At 37.4% G+C, this 15931-nt stretch overlaps 1 protein-coding gene across 2 annotated transcripts in view; it reads left to right on the top strand.

Annotated features, from left to right (window-relative positions):
- Positions 1-15389, top strand: part of CLNK (cytokine dependent hematopoietic cell linker) — a 30595-nt gene extending 15206 nt beyond the window's left edge. For both annotated transcript variants that reach the window (XM_066549193.1, XM_066549192.1), the window contains 8 exons: positions 1224-1251; positions 4058-4076; positions 5105-5168; positions 6289-6329; positions 8738-8871; positions 9188-9265; positions 9378-9533; positions 14822-15389. In XM_066549193.1, coding sequence (XP_066405290.1) covers positions 1224-1251; positions 4058-4076; positions 5105-5168; positions 6289-6329; positions 8738-8871; positions 9188-9265; positions 9378-9533; positions 14822-14950 — 649 coding nt within the window. In that variant the 3' untranslated portion in view covers positions 14951-15389. The remainder of the gene's footprint in view (positions 1-1223; positions 1252-4057; positions 4077-5104; positions 5169-6288; positions 6330-8737; positions 8872-9187; positions 9266-9377; positions 9534-14821) is intronic.
- The last annotated feature ends 542 nt before the right edge of the window (positions 15390-15931 follow it).

Here is a 15931-nt window from a genome sequence, read left to right on the forward strand (position 1 = left end):
TCCTGGAATGTGTATTAGAAGCTCTGATGTGATTGAAACTTCTATATGCCTGTGGTAAGCAGGCCATGCAAGGGCCATGTCCCTTGGAGGTGGAGGCCAGCCCTGCAAGCACATCTTTAATGTCATGGAACTTTACCACACACCCAGAGTCCTGAATATGAGCTTTCACACACTAAGTAATGGCCCTGGAGACCAAGCTAACAAATTGAAGAAACTAACACAAAAACAACTATCCAAAGCAAAAGAGTTCCTCTCCTTTCTCCTAGCCTTCTTGAATAATACAGATAATTTCCAAATTTCTTGCCTTAGGCCTCCATGCTGATTGATGTTTTCAACACAGACATGAGGAAGAGAGCCCTTGTCACTGTTGAAAAATAGCTCTCAGGTTTTCCTATACCAGATCTTCATTTTGCCTTCTGACTGATTTAGCAAAATACCTCACTGTCATATTTTTTTCAGTCCAGGAGACAGGCTAAACAGGGACTAAATCTCAGAGCCTTCCAAAAACTACTAGATGCTTTTTCACACCTTATGTTGCTAAATAGCTTGTAAAATCTGGTACCCTGTCTCTTTTATTAGGAGATGCAAGCTACTAAAAGCTGCCATAAGCTTTCAGCATAACCAAAACATCTAACAAAATTTGTCAGACTCAATACCTTGTCCATTTTTTTGGAAGGAGAATATTTCCTTCCCAGGAAAGGATGATACTTCTGTTGATCAGGCATATCAGGAGAAGGCAGAAAAATACCTTAACACCTATTTAAGCAGGGCCATGAGGAACATTCTCCACCCATCTTTCCCTGTTTTGCACCTCCTTTCCTCTACACTCTCAATTTCAGCTCTGTGAATGTTTCATTTTTTAAATTCTTCAGTCTTTACAGAACTTCCATTTATAGCTGACTCTAACATGTGTAATAAGACTTTTTGGCATGAGATGAAAAGTGTTGAAGCTGATACTCCTCTTTTTCCCCTCCTTCCAGTATAAATCCTTAACAAAGTTGTCTTTTGCCATAATGAATTCAGTGGATGCTATTGTTTTTTTTAAGGAGGCCCAAGATAATTCTCCTGATAATAATTCATGTAAAAAATAACCAGCCTCTGAACTTCTCTAGCAGTAGCAAAATCCTTCCCTTGTCAAGATGTAATCATCACTGATGATGTACTCAAAATGATTTTTATTTTATCATAATTAAATGTTTTGTTCATTATTCTTTCTTTTCCAGACATTCTTCTGTTAGGAAATCAAATACAGTAAGTATTCATCTTTGTATGTAGTAGGACCATAAAAGCCAAACACATTCCATGGCTATGTATGTATATGTAATAGCATTTGAGCCTATTAGGTTAAAAAACCTGTAAGAGTCATATTAGCTTTGTGTCATAAAGTGTCCATCTTTAATGTGTGTTGCAGTTTCAATACTGTTACTTCCTGAATGGGGTCATTTTCTGAATTTGTTTGCAGAAATAAAAACACAGGTACAGTACAAAGCTCCCTGTCCAACTATTCACAGAAAGATCTCTTGTAACTGCCTGATGGGGATGCCTGTGAAGAGGGAGATACTCTCCTTCAGACAAAAAGAGAATCCACATACATTTTCACAAGCAGTGAAAATCTTACAATTTTCACTGAAATTATAAGATCAATAGAGGAGAGTAACAGCATTAATGTAATATAAATACTTGAAATATAAGATGACCCATTTCAATATGAAACAAGAATGGACAAATTTTAAATCCAGTTTTAACAGTGCCTGCTATCCCCCAGCTCCCTTTGGCCTCCCTTTCTCCACTCACTTTCTACTCAGACCAATGAAGTAAAGAAGAGGTTTTTTAGCAATAAAGGAGTTTAGTTATGACAAGTGGTTTCCCATAAAACTTATTAAGAGATACAGCCCCTACAATCATGCAGAGTGTTGAAGGATGTTTGTAAAATTTTGAAAGAGGTTATCACTTATAGTTTTTTGTGTTTCTTACTGAATGTTTTAGTACCTGCACTAATGTGTTCCTTCTGAATTGGTTTTATTTTTTCTCTCATTAAAGGGAACAGAAGAAAGGAATCTATAGTAGTTAATCCCAATTGTTTCCTTCCACAGCAGGTTGAAGCACAAATCTGCAGACTTGTCTAACTCTTAAATCCATTGAGTTTTCCTTTCCCACAGCTCTGACTGGGAGGCTGCCCCAAACCTCACCCCTCTTGGTTAGAAGCTTTAGTTTGAAAGATGGTGACAAAAACATGGTTTGATAGCAACATTGTAATCAACACTTACTGCTTAAAAAAATTATATATTGGCAAGAAAGACACCATTTAAAAAAAAAAATCTTTTTCTTCTCCTGGATGCTGCCTCATTACAAACCAAATATGAAAACACTCTCAAGAAAAATAAGTATCTTACATCTGTAATTAATATTTCTGGCTGAATGCTGTACAGCTGCACAAATACTTCAGCTCTTAACAGACTCTTAGTTTGGTTATATCTTAAGGAGAAATATTGTGTGTCTCATGAGATGGAAAAGATAAAATTTCATTTTGGTCAGTTCCCACTCCTATAGATACAAAGGCCTAGACAGTTTCAGTGTGACCTGGAGAAGACAGAGTGTGCCCTTGTCAGGGTTTCAAACACCAAAAAGCAGGTTTGAGAGAAGGACTGCCCCTCACCACAACCCAGACAGGCTGCAGAAAAGGGTACTGAGGGGCCTCTTGAAATTGGAAAGGACAAAGGCAAAATGCTACCTGAGAATGAACTAAAGCCTCTGCTCAGCTCAGAAGGACCTGGGGACCAAAGGCTGAACATGAGCCACTGGTGGATCCTAGAAAGCCATAAAGGCCAAGAGCATCTCAAGCTGTGTCAACAGAAGCATTGCCAAGAGAACAAGGGAAGGGACAATTCCCTTTTACTCATCACTCACTAGACAACACCTGCAGTACTGCTCAAGGCTGGAGCTGGCAGAGCAGAGAGGGTCAGCACAGGGTCTCCAGGACATGCAGCACCTGCCCTGTGAAATGAGTCTGGTGGGACTGGGCTCCCCTGCCTGGAGAGGGGACAGCCCTGGGGGAACCCAACAGCTGCTGAGAGATGTTTGTCAAAAAGGCAGAGCACGGTGCACCACAGAGTGCACAGTGGAAGTACAAGAGGCAACAGTCTTGAAATGATGAAGGTTTCAATCAGAAATAGGGAAAAATTAATTATGAGGGTATTGAAAGAGGTTTCCCAGAGAGGCTGTGAAATCTGCATTCAGGGAGGTTTGCAAGACCTGGCTAAAGCTCTGAGACCCCAGGGCTCATCTCACAGTTCTCTGTGCTTTAGGCAGATGCTTGGGCTAGGACCTGCCCAGGTCTTGTCCAGCCTGAATAAGACTTGAAACTTCTAAGTAACAGGTAAACATTATTGGGGAAGTAACTTATAAGGAAGGCTCAAAATGCAATATCTACCAAAAAAACTTATTTTTCTCTTTAATATTTATGCATTATAGTCTTAGATGCATCAAATTAACAAAATTATTGATATTACCATCATTTTAATCTGTGAATCAAAATAATAAAGAAATACAGTGAAAGTTTTAGGAGCCAAACTCCAATCTTTAGAAACCTGTCATTCTTAATTTTAACAAAATGTGCTGGATTAAGACTCTCCACACAGTGATTTTGAATGAAATATCTGCCATGACACTAAAATAATTGTACTGTCAGTTAAGGAGCCTGAAAAGAAGTGACTGATTTTAATCTCTATGTCTCTTCAGTCAACCATAATCAATCTCAATTTAATACAAGATCAAGGAAGGAAAACCATATTGTAAGTTAAATTTATACACAGTAATCATCATGAAATGGTGGTCTTTGCAGAAAACCACATGTTCACTTACACTCCTAAAAAGTATAATTCTCATTGTTGCTAGCAGACTGAAGTCAGTATTCAGCCCAGGTTTTTGACAAAGTTATCAGGTATTAATGATTGAATGTCTATAAATTACTTAAAACTGGTGGATAGTTGGGTCTGTTGGAGTAAATTCAAGTTACAAATCCAAAGAAAAATATTTACTATGTTATCATTTTATACAGGCACCTGGAAGAGAGCAAGGTCAGTATTCAATAATATGATAATAATTTGTTGTCTTTCCTTTATATTCCAAAACTAAAATATTCTATCATCAAAATTCTAACTGAAACAAGAGACATCCCCCAGGTACACATCTGCTAAGAATGGAGAGAGTTAGAGTCCTCAACAGTTGCTGATGAGCAGCAGAAAAAAGGAAACTTAACTTGGCCTTAGCTACAGCTATTTGGGGAGCCAGGGTAACACATTTTTCCTAAGCAAATGTCTTGAGGTTTTGGGGAAAATAAGAGTGTTGGTGCCTAAAAACCCTCCAAAAGAGATCTGCACAGAGGACATCACCCTTCTGACAATCTTGCTGCTCTACCATTATTTGAGGGTGAGAATTTTGAAATAAAGTTTTTTAAAAGATTTAGGCTTTTAAAGCTAAATTTTTTCTTTTAAAATTTGAAACCTCCAATGTTTTAAAAACATGTCAATTCTTAGATGTACATATAGCTTTGAAAAAAGGGTTCAAACCACTCACTGTGTCCACGTGCACAAAGGTCCATGACAAACAATATTACTCCAAAATACTTTGAAGATAAATACAGGTTACATGGCTTTCATGCTGTTTATACTTTGTGTTAATAAGTTCATCATTTCCTCTGGCTTTTCCTTTTGTGGATTAAGGCACCATTTCCTGATTTTCAGCAAGAAATAGTATCGACTGCATTAATAAATTCAATGCCTATCCTGTCTTATAAAAAGGATTTATGAACTCTCCACATACTTCTTGTTCAACATTTTACATTATTTACTATTATGTGAAGCCATTTTTGGCATCAGCAAACTCTGTAATGTCCCCCACGTAACATTCAGTACTAGTCCAAATGTTTCCCACTGAAATCATTAGCTGACTCATTCAAGTCAGACTGATTACAGCCCTTTAAGGTTTTCTGTTGAACTGCCTCACCCTCATGTATGAATTTACTTAATTTATTTCACAGTAGTTGCTAGATGCTGTCAGTTAGACAAAAGAGGAAATACTGACTTCTTATCCTTTTTACTAACAGTTACAAGTTTGGGGAAGAAACCTGAAGTACTTTTTCAAGCACAATATCATCCTCCTGAAGCCAGGTAGGAATAGAAGAATTTCATGAGTTGTACTGGATGCTTCAAGGACTAACCATTCTGCCCTAGAAAATTGTACTTCACTATGCAATAACAGCAAAATGATACCACTTTCTGATGCCATGCAGTGATGTGTTTTGCCCTGATGTATGACAAGAACATCTTTGGGAATTGCTTTCAAGCCTTTGTAATTGCACAGCCAATTTTTATCTTTAATAGCATGCTGCTGTATTACATTTCTGCTGCTATTTCTGTGATAGGGTGTTAAATATATTGTATAAAGAAGATCTGCTATCTCCAGCCTCAGAATTTCCTCTCCCCCTCATTTTCTATTTTTATTTACAAAGGATACACACCTGGCTTTCCAAAGGCTGATTATTCTTCCACAGAAATCTTCCATAGATAGACCTACTTTGTTTATCTAACCTATACAAATCTTTCCTTTCTAAATGTCCGTAATCTCTTTTCTACTGAAATATGCAACAAAACCCAAAAATATAGGAGACAGCATAGGAAGTATATGAATGATTTAACATCCTTCCTAGACAAATACAGAATCTCTCATGTAACGTTGTTTACAATAATGGCATTTCTCTGGGATAAAATTATTGTATGGAGGAAATACGACCACATTTGTGACCCCTAGTATTCTCTTTCTTCTTATGCTTCTGTTGTGAGAAGTTATTTGGTCCATATTTCTACCAGTGTAACACAACAAAATACTAACTGGCCAGCCACTCAGGAGCAGTCTAGAAAATCAGAACAGGCAGGGAAGAACTGCCCCCTGGGTCTTCCTACAGAGGCACTGGGAACATCAGCTGAAATTAGCAGTGAACAAAAGCAACTGTGCTTTACTACACATGCAGTGTATCCTTTTATGAAGACTAAAAAACCCCAAAACTCTATGCAATTTGAAATAGTGGCTCATGAAAATAAGGGAAATCTGCCAAAAGACACTAACTACAAAATTACCACCCAAAACCTGGGAAGGCCCAAAGCTGCCATCAGTAAGAGAAAGGGGTATTCTTGGGAAGCACAGCTATGCATTACTCTCTAATTTGACTCTTACACTGCCACTATAAGAAATATTTTTCTGACATTACTTTTATTCATTGCTTTTTCCTAGCCCTCAATGTACACGGAGCTCTAAAAACATTTGCAGATCAGGTAAGAACCAGAGATTACTTTGAAAGCCAAACTAAACATGGAAAAATAAGAGTAAGAAACAGATTCAGGTTGCTATGTTTGTATGTCTGCACTGAGGATTTTCAATGCACTTCCTACTGTCCTTGACTATATAGCATACTTTTACTCTCCTGTAACTGCTTCTGCAAATGTTCTTTTTTATCAAAATACAAACCCCTAAGCTGTGCCAAGAACCTATGAGTGCTTAACACGAACTTATGGTAAAAGCAAATACCACCAGGAAGAACATATGGACTGCATTATGTGTTCAGATCAAGTAGGATTCAAACTAACTTTGGTCACTGCCAGGCTAACCAAGCCCACCTCCCCCAGCTTTGCTTCACAGGCCCCAGCTCCCACATTCTGGGGGGGCTCCCTCCATTGAGCCACTTCCTTCTTGTGCTGGGGTGCAATTGCACACACTCTCCTCTGGACAGCTACTAAAAACCCTTCTTTACAGAATCCATAAAGCTCATCTAGGTCTCTGATTGCTGCTGCCACTGCAGACACTTCCTACCATTCTTACCAGGGCTTTTGCTCCTTTAGGCTCTCTGGGACAGCAGAGTATCCTTTTTCCTCTGTCAATTCCTTGCCCTCCTGAAGCAACAAGGGGAGAACAAACAAGTAGCCTTTCCCCTGCTACCCTATAATTGCCTTTAAAGTCTATATTTGTCTTAAAGAATACTGTAAGAACAAATATTAATTTTATTAAATCTTATTTCTTGACAAGGTGTTGTTAGCTCCATCTCAGCCAGACTTGGTCCATAAGCATTGCAAGAGAATTTTAATTTTACCCTTCTTGTCCCACACCTTAAGACACACCAGAAAAAAAAAATTGCAAAAAATACACAGCACAGGTCCACAAAGCAACTCTGGTCCTAGCAGTGGGGTCTCTAGAAAAAAAATTCTGGGGATGCCAGCCACTAAAAATGCAATGCAAACAAAAATGCTAAAATCATGATCCAATAAGCTGAACAGTAAGAATATGTCACATCTTGACAAGTCAAAGTGATTGCAGAAACAAAAGGCTGATGTCTGGTACCAGGCCCTTTGAACAGTGGTTTCATTACTGAACAGACTGACTGCCTGCTGCAGATCATGGCTCTTTGTCTACTGCTATCAGTGATCTTGTTTTAAAAACAAAAGTAATGCAGTTATAAATCAGAACACAGTACAAATATGAATGGAACAGTGAAAGGCAGTGCAAACCACTTCCCCTCTTAAAAGAAAGTCTTCCTAGTAAAATTTAATATTGTTATATGCTACACACCAGCATAACAACAATAAACTGATAAAGCATGAATAGATAAAGCACAATGAAATACCACCCTGACAAACAGCACTGTCTCTGGTGACAGTAACCAGAAGGAAAAGATGGAAGCCATTGATAAACACATTTTTCTCATTTACTTTTAAAATGGACACTGGATCATTTCTTCTGTCAGTACTGCATAAAAACACAAAACTGTTTTCTGTTATACAGCAGAACATGGTGGTTTTTATCTTCAATTAACAATTTTCCCCATGCCACATATCTGGAAATTGCATTTGATCTTTACATTGAAAGGAAGCCCTTGCTTTTCTCAGGGTGTTTCTGCATGCTCAGAGTCAGCCCAAGCCTCCTGTATTACATGACTTCTTGTGTTCCTGACCCAACCCCTGCATTTCCTTAGCTCCACAGGGACCTGGGTAGCTGGGTCTATCTTGTAAAGACAGCAAATCACATTTGCTGTGGGAGAAGGATTTCAGCTACTCCAGACTCCTGTGCCAGCAGCACTACATGGAGCAGGCACACGCAGCCAAAGACCAACAGCTTCTCCTTAATGCGAGAGCAACCTCAGCCCTTGGTCCTGAATTTGTTAACTCAAACAAGTCACAGAGAAAACTGAAATTCAGCAGCACAGCAGAACTTCTGAATCATTTGAGGTTTCAACAGCTTGGTAGAAACAATCCTCGCTGGAATAATGAGAGGCTTTAATATGATCCAATGTAACAGCAACTGGGATCCAACACAAATAAAAGGACTGAAAAGGTGAAAGTATAACAGAATGAACCATTATCATTGTCCCATATTTAGTATTTTATTTATCATTTGCTGTTTTATCTACAGTTTATTATTTTGCTATGTCCACAATAGCCTGTCAGATTGAAGTCAATTAAAAGCCATCAGGAATCTTATGTGTTAAATCTCTGGAGGCATTAATCTGAAATCATTGATGCTGCATTAGCATAAGACCATTCTTAACAGACAGCTCTAAATTTTAAATGTTAATACCACAATATTCTAAATTAAAAGTACTCTTCTCAAAATTACTAAGTAAAACATAGTGTAAAATTAAATTATAGCTTCTAAGAATGCAACCTTTTTCCTTCTGAATTTACTTTTACAGGTTCCACATTAAGTGTAGATAATTTGACAGTGAAGAAGCCACCACCTCCTACATCATACGCAGCATGCAAAAACAAATCAAAACATTTGCTTGTAGAACAGGAAATGCAATCTCTTACCAAACCCACTGAAAAGGTAAAGACCAGCTTTGCTACATAAAAATACAAGTTTTTAGGAAACAGGATTAACATTATATGGCACCACCCCTTATCCCCTCTGAAAGTTGTGGGTGTTCAGCACCATTGAGAAAGTCCATTATGAGCTCTTGAAACCATGGATAAGAATTTAAATGTCTAATTTGATTAACACTTCCTAACAGGACTTCTCAATATAGATGCATCACCATTATATACTGTGCTGCATGTGCTTTAAATGCAGATTAGATACAATCTGGTTTTTCTTCTGCTTGTTGTTAATTTCTATACACTGATTATGCTATCTTAAAATTAAGGATTTAAACAAATGTGAGTGGTATGTTGGAGAATATGATCGCCATAAAGCAGAGAAGATCCTGTTACAGAAAAACACTGTAAGTACCATTTATCTCAACATATGGGATGTGAACTCTTGGGGGAAAATTTCTGTAAGCTGTCCACAATGAACTAACCATACAATCTATAATTTAAATCTGTATCATTCAGGATGAGACATTCTTGGTTAGAGATTGTTCAAAGAAATCAAAGGCTGAACCATACGTGTTGGTTGTTTATTATGGAAGAAGAGTGTACAACATTAAAGTACGGTTCCTGGAAGAAAGCCAACAATACGCCTTGGGAACAGGGCTCAGAGGAGAGTGTGTAAGTAAAATCCCATCTCCTGTTACAGCCCATGGCTTTTATGTTAGACTTCACAAGTTCTCAATACTAAATATTAGTTACAAACTCTCCCACATAACAAACTTGCTGTTTCATTAAAGTTTCTTTTACAATAGTTTCTTTTACAATAGTTTCTCTTACCCTAATTTTAAGTGTCTCAAAATTTAAGCAGCTTCAACATAATTTAATACCAAATTTTGCATACCATGCTCAAATTCAGATTTTAATGAATTTAAAAATATCCTGAGTTCTTACAATACTTCTACCTACTGTAAGTAACACCTGCAAAGTAAAAAGGAAAGAGAAGCTCTACCTTTTCTGGTATACATATTATTTTAGCATATTTTTAAACTTGTGATAATTTAAGCAGGCATTTTCAAATATATACAGCTCCACATAATCTGACAGCAGGACCTGGTGCTATGAAGCAATAGGATAACAATTGTAATGGATATTCAGAAGCAATAAAATCATGTGGGTCTCCCTAGCAATCAGTCTTTCAGATATGGTAAATTTCAATTAGAAAATCCCTTTAGATGAGAAAAGCTTCTTTACATAATTAAATTCAATTATAGTCATGATAAAAGTCTAATTCTTATTCTACATATATGGTTAAATGATAAACACTGTATCTGCAAGTCTTTCACACAAGAAAAAAATCATTAAAACTGAAAGTCAACTCTATAAAATGTGATACTTGCAAAACAAAACAAAAGAACCAAACAAAAAAATATTTAAAAAAAGACAAACACACAACGTAAAACTTAAAGAATGCTCAGCTGCAGAACAAAAAAGCAAAGCAACAAACTCCTATGGGTTATTAGCTATGTAAATCACTAACAGAAATCCAACTCAGGTGAACCAGCAAGAACTCTGCAGCTGAATCTTTAATTATATCCTTTTCATGCATGTCAACACTTTTCAGAACTTGTCTTTTGTATAGTTAGACTTTAAAAAGCCTGAAATCACAAGTGACCCAAGATGATTTAAGGCATTTGATGGGTCCAAAGTTTATATTAGAATTTTTATTAGAAAACATGGGATAGGATTCATAAGCTTTCACAAGAGGAACAATGTTTACTAGCAAGTTGTTCTTCAGGGACATTTGCTTAATGATAAAGGGGGAAAAATCCTTCATTATGCAGGCACAGTGAAACAGTTTGGAAGCTGGAAGGCTGCACAAATCAAGACCTGTACTGCATCATCCTGGTGCTGCTGTAGGACAATCAGTATTCTGTAAAGCACTGGCTGCATTTCTGAACTGAAACTCCCAGATAATTTCCTGGAATTTTAGTATGACTTAGGAGAAAGCAAGTTTAGTTTTCCACGTTCTGACATTGTTTAGTCTTCCTGTAATGGCTCTAATACAAACAGGGCTCAGAATAGACACAATGACAGAAATAAGGCATGCTACAGCATAATGTAGTATACGTGTATTCTCACTGGAGAATACAGACACAGAACTAAATTTTCATTAGGTTAACAGCTTTAGCAATTAAAGTAACCGGAAAATTACTTGAACAGTACATGAACAATTTTTACTGAACTAAAAGGAAGGAGAACACAATCCCTCCCATCTCAGGAAATACCAAAATATATTACTTTGTTGTTTGTTCCAACTTCTGCACAGACAGTACATATCTTAAACAGTGGGTCTGGACTGACTAGTCAAATTGCAAAGTACAGCTCCAAAATAAGGATTCCAAGCATCTAGTCAACAACACACAGTGCATCCAAGACTTGGATCTGCCAGGCCAAATCTGTAATCATGACTGCCTACCTTATGCCTTCTTCTTTGAGGATTCTTTCTCTTTAACTCAAATCTTCCCCTGGATCAAGCACAACAGAAAAAATCAGAAGCACTTTGCTGGTCAACTGTGTTGTGCCAGGGAATCACAAACATGGCAATCTTCCTCTCCTACGTATTATTCTCAGCAGTAGACGTGAAAATAGAACAGGGCACAAAGCATATATGCAATAATGAACAATCAGTGGCACCAACATTGCTCAGAAGAGCTTCTTCCATCTCTGGCAGTCTCATAGGGTTCCCCAAAAGGGCTCTTTCTTGAAAACTCTCACCTCAATTTTCCCACATCTAAGGGGTTTTTTTCCAAAGAAAGTGACAACACTTTGTAAGGCTGTGAATTACAGAAGATTGCTGTCTATAATTTTTAGTACCCATTAAAAAGCTTTCCAGAGCACTTTGCTTTGCCCCTCTGCAGGGATACCTTTTGTTACACCACATTTTGCAGCGCAGCCAGACCTTCCTGCTCCATCTAGATTAGCTGAATATTCCCTCTTCACCAGCCAATGAGAAAGAAAACTACACACCAACAAACATGTGCAGACCTATTATATTTTTCCACAGTTGGTGATTTTATTCAGAGGTTTGGTCTTGCAGTGTTTTCACTTTTTAATTAGTCTATTTTCATCCATTAAAAACACATTTTTCCTCACACATAAATATAATTATTCAAAGTTTTCCATATCTTATTGCAACTTTTGATTTTTACTATACAGCCTACAAGTTGTTAACATATTGTATCACCAAATAAGATTTTAACTTAACAGTTATTTTTCAAAATGTATTTCATTTAACTCTCACGAGTGCTTTTATCATTAGTTCCCATGTAGCCCTGTAAGGTCGTAAGGAGGGAAAAAAGGGATTGATCATCAGATTTTTATGGTAAAAGTAACTGAAGTTCCATGCAGCCAAATTAGTATCAAACTCAAATATAAGAAATTGAAGGATGGAAAAAAGAAAATAATTTAATCTCTTAGTGGAGCTACATCTTTTGCTAGCTATTTAGCCACAGATGTTCACACCTACATATTTAATATACCATATTGAGCTTTCTAAAGGCCAAATTACATAAAGCTATAAAGATCAGATCCCCAAATGACACATACATGGAATTCAGGAATTTACATTCAAAACTCAGCACCCTTTACTTGGCTGTTGCCTTCCTCTACTCCAGACAATTTCACTATTAAAGATCCAGAGATCCCTGTAACACTGGCTTTTTTCATCTGCATAGTTCTTTTGAAAATGATGAAATACAAACCTTGCTCATATTTAAAGCTGATCATGACACAGAGTTTACATATTTTTCTTATCTCCTTTTCAAAACTAGATCTGCCACATGCAAAATACATGGTTTTAGCATGTCTGTAGTATCAGTCTCAACTCCCAATGCAGTGAAAAATATGTAAAAATGAAAGATAGAAGTAGGCTTCTCTTCAGCTTGGTGCCTGCTTTACACAGAAGTTTAGAGCAGAGCCTGATGTGTATCTCTGGATCTCCCTGTTCCAGCCACAGATACTTTCTCCATCCTCACCACTGCATTTGCAGATTACCTTTCATCTTCAAACTCTAAGTCACAGCAGTCACACCATTTTGCTCCATTCATTTCCATGTGAGACAAAAGGATTAGGTGCACCCACCTTCAGCAGCCACCAAACTGGCCTGGCTCATCCCAGCAGATCAGGGAGCACTTCCACATTGCCTCCCAGTGACAGTGTTATGTCAACAGTTACTGCCAGGAAAGGCAGCACAACAAACAGCCAGCACCTTCAACTGAGAGAGGTTTACAAGATAAGCATCTTGTCCACAGCTTAAATGACAGCTCAGGGATGAAAGGTCTTATTCAGGATGTGCAACATAGCACAGAGTTACACCACCTCCCCAACACGATTCAGAGCTACACCTTACACAAGCAACACTTGAGACCCTACTCCCATCTCCCCAGAACAGTCTGAGACCTGCAGATAGGAAATTCCTACAACAGCAGAGATGGGCTGAGTCTCTTCACACAGCGAAAAGAAACAAATCAAATACTGAATTTTCTTCATCTTTATGTCTTTAGGTGTCTTTACACTAACAAAATGTGGAGTTCCATTAGAAGAGCTGAGGACATAAAAATTCTGAGACATTTTTTGCCCATTACTAAAGAGCTTGAAAAATTATCAATGTGGCATTAACCTAGTGAAGCCTAATTAAATTTCCAAAGCAGATGAACTATCATTGTAGACTTTTTGACTTCCCAACCAGCAGAAAACATTCAAAAACAGGAAAAGAACTGGTGCTGTAAGTGTTAATTTAGAACAAAAATAGTATGGATTACTTTCATAAGGCATGAAATACAGGCCACAGTTTTGCCTCTGTTTTCAGTTGCAAGAGTGACTTTGAACATAAGCAAGGCAAAACAGCAAAGTAAAACAAATGCATAAGTGTAAAAATTATCAAAACAAAACTTGAAAAAATTACCATACTAGCTTTGAGATCAAACAATTTTCATCTTAATACAGGAACAGTTTGCCCAAATCACATCCTTAATCAGATTCTCTTGTTATAAACTAAGTGTCAATCAGGTGGGGGTGAGAGACGCTACCATGAGACACCACCAAGTGTACAATGAAGAGCCATGCTTACAGCAAATGTTATGTAAATAGGTGATAAGTATTAATGTCAAAGTAAGCTTTCATTACTGTGTGCAGTTCTGGTGGTTTAATACCAGTAAGTACAAAGACTAGCTCAAGAGGAAAACACTGATATGATGAGAACTTTGTGGTGTGAACAGAAGTGTGTCAGAACTACTTAAACTGAAGGACTGCTAATCATTGGAATCGGATTCTTCCACTAGGGCAGATGAGAATAAACACCTTGTGTAGCTTTCTCTTGCTGTTTGATCAGGTCAGCAACCTTGAACCAGACCTTTATCACTTGAGGAGTTGCCTGGAGAATGTCATTTTTTGAGCGTGAGAGAGCATGATGCTTCTTGTTCCATTCTTCAAAGGGATTCTATAGCAACTGTCTCAATAAACTGAATGGGAAAACAGAGTGTACATTTAATAAGGTACATTGAAACTTGCAGTGTAAAATATCATGTACTGCTAATTAAGTGTAACTTGTGGCAGGAAAAAAACTAGTAACAATTTATAGTTGCTCCATAATTTCAACATCTATCATCACATCTGGCATCACAACCTTTTATAGGTGATACTGCATTATCAGGGCTTAGACATGCTTCCTTTCCCTAAGGTGCTAGTTGCTTTGTCCTGCACATGACAGAGACACAAAAAAGAAATATGAGGATCAAAATATGGTGCTTTTCTTTTTAGAATTGCTTTCATCTAATCATAATTCCATACAAAATGTTAATTTGTAATATTTTTAATACTGTCATTTGCAAGTCTTTTACTGTTATAGATTAAACCATCTAGCACTTCACTTTCAGTCACTGATTACTATCTTTCACCTCCCCCCCCAGAAATTTAATTCCGTGGAAGAGATCATTGACTTCTACAGATCCGTTCCCATAACGCTCATTGACGGAAAGGATCAGTCAGGAAACCACAGAGAACAATGCTACCTCACACATCCATTCAAGGCATGCTGATATGGACAACGCTACCTCACACATCCATTCAAGGCAGGCTGACCTTTGCTGCCTCGTTGTCGCTGATTCATCTGCACTGATATAAATAGAACACTTCTTGAAACGTCTCAAAAATCAGATTCGCCTCTTGAGCAAGGAGCTCCCCATAATATAATGAAGCATTCTACAGATCTACTCCATTTTTTGATTGTTGCATTTTCACTTTGAGGATACAAGCAAAGAATATGTCAACATATTAATTCACAGGAAGGCGTTGAGACCGACTCCTGATACCTTGACAATGACTGACCAATTTGCTTATCTTGCACTCTGTCTTCTAACTTCAAATGAAAATGAAACTTGCCCTTGCTTACCTAAATGTCACTTAAACTCTGCTAAGTAGCAAAACCTAATAAAGTATACCACAGTCATTAAATAAATATTCTTGCTTTTAAAAATACACATGAAACACTGCGTGTCACAGTTCTCACTGTCTAACAATTTCATGTGGCGTGCATATGTTTGCTCAACAACAAGCTGTGCTCAGCTGCCACTGAAGTTAGTGTCAGTTGATGCTTACAGGCACTGGAGATTTTAAAGATAGCTGTAATTATGTGAATTCTATTATTCAACGAGCACTTACTCTTCAGCTTAAGTAGCAGAAACTTGTATGCCATACCTGAGCCTTCAAACAGTTACATGGTAGAACCATTATGGAAACAGTCACTTTGAATTCATACCATATGCAAATGTAGAGATAAAAATCTTAAGTAGAAAGAGTAGATGTACTTGAAACCCAGCAAGAAAACATGCTCTAGTGTATATGAGCAAAGAACATGAGAATGTGATTATTTTTCCAGAAAAAAATACATAAATATTTATTCATACAATTTGAGTTTTGGAAGCCTACCTAAATTCTGTATGTATATGAAGGCAAACTACAGTTCCATATGTACATGAAGGGATTTTTCTGCACAGCATCGATAACCTTCCTAACAACAC

Source organism: Molothrus aeneus, chromosome 4 (genome assembly GCF_037042795.1).
Source record: "Molothrus aeneus isolate 106 chromosome 4, BPBGC_Maene_1.0, whole genome shotgun sequence".
NCBI lineage: Eukaryota > Metazoa > Chordata > Aves > Passeriformes > Icteridae > Molothrus > Molothrus aeneus.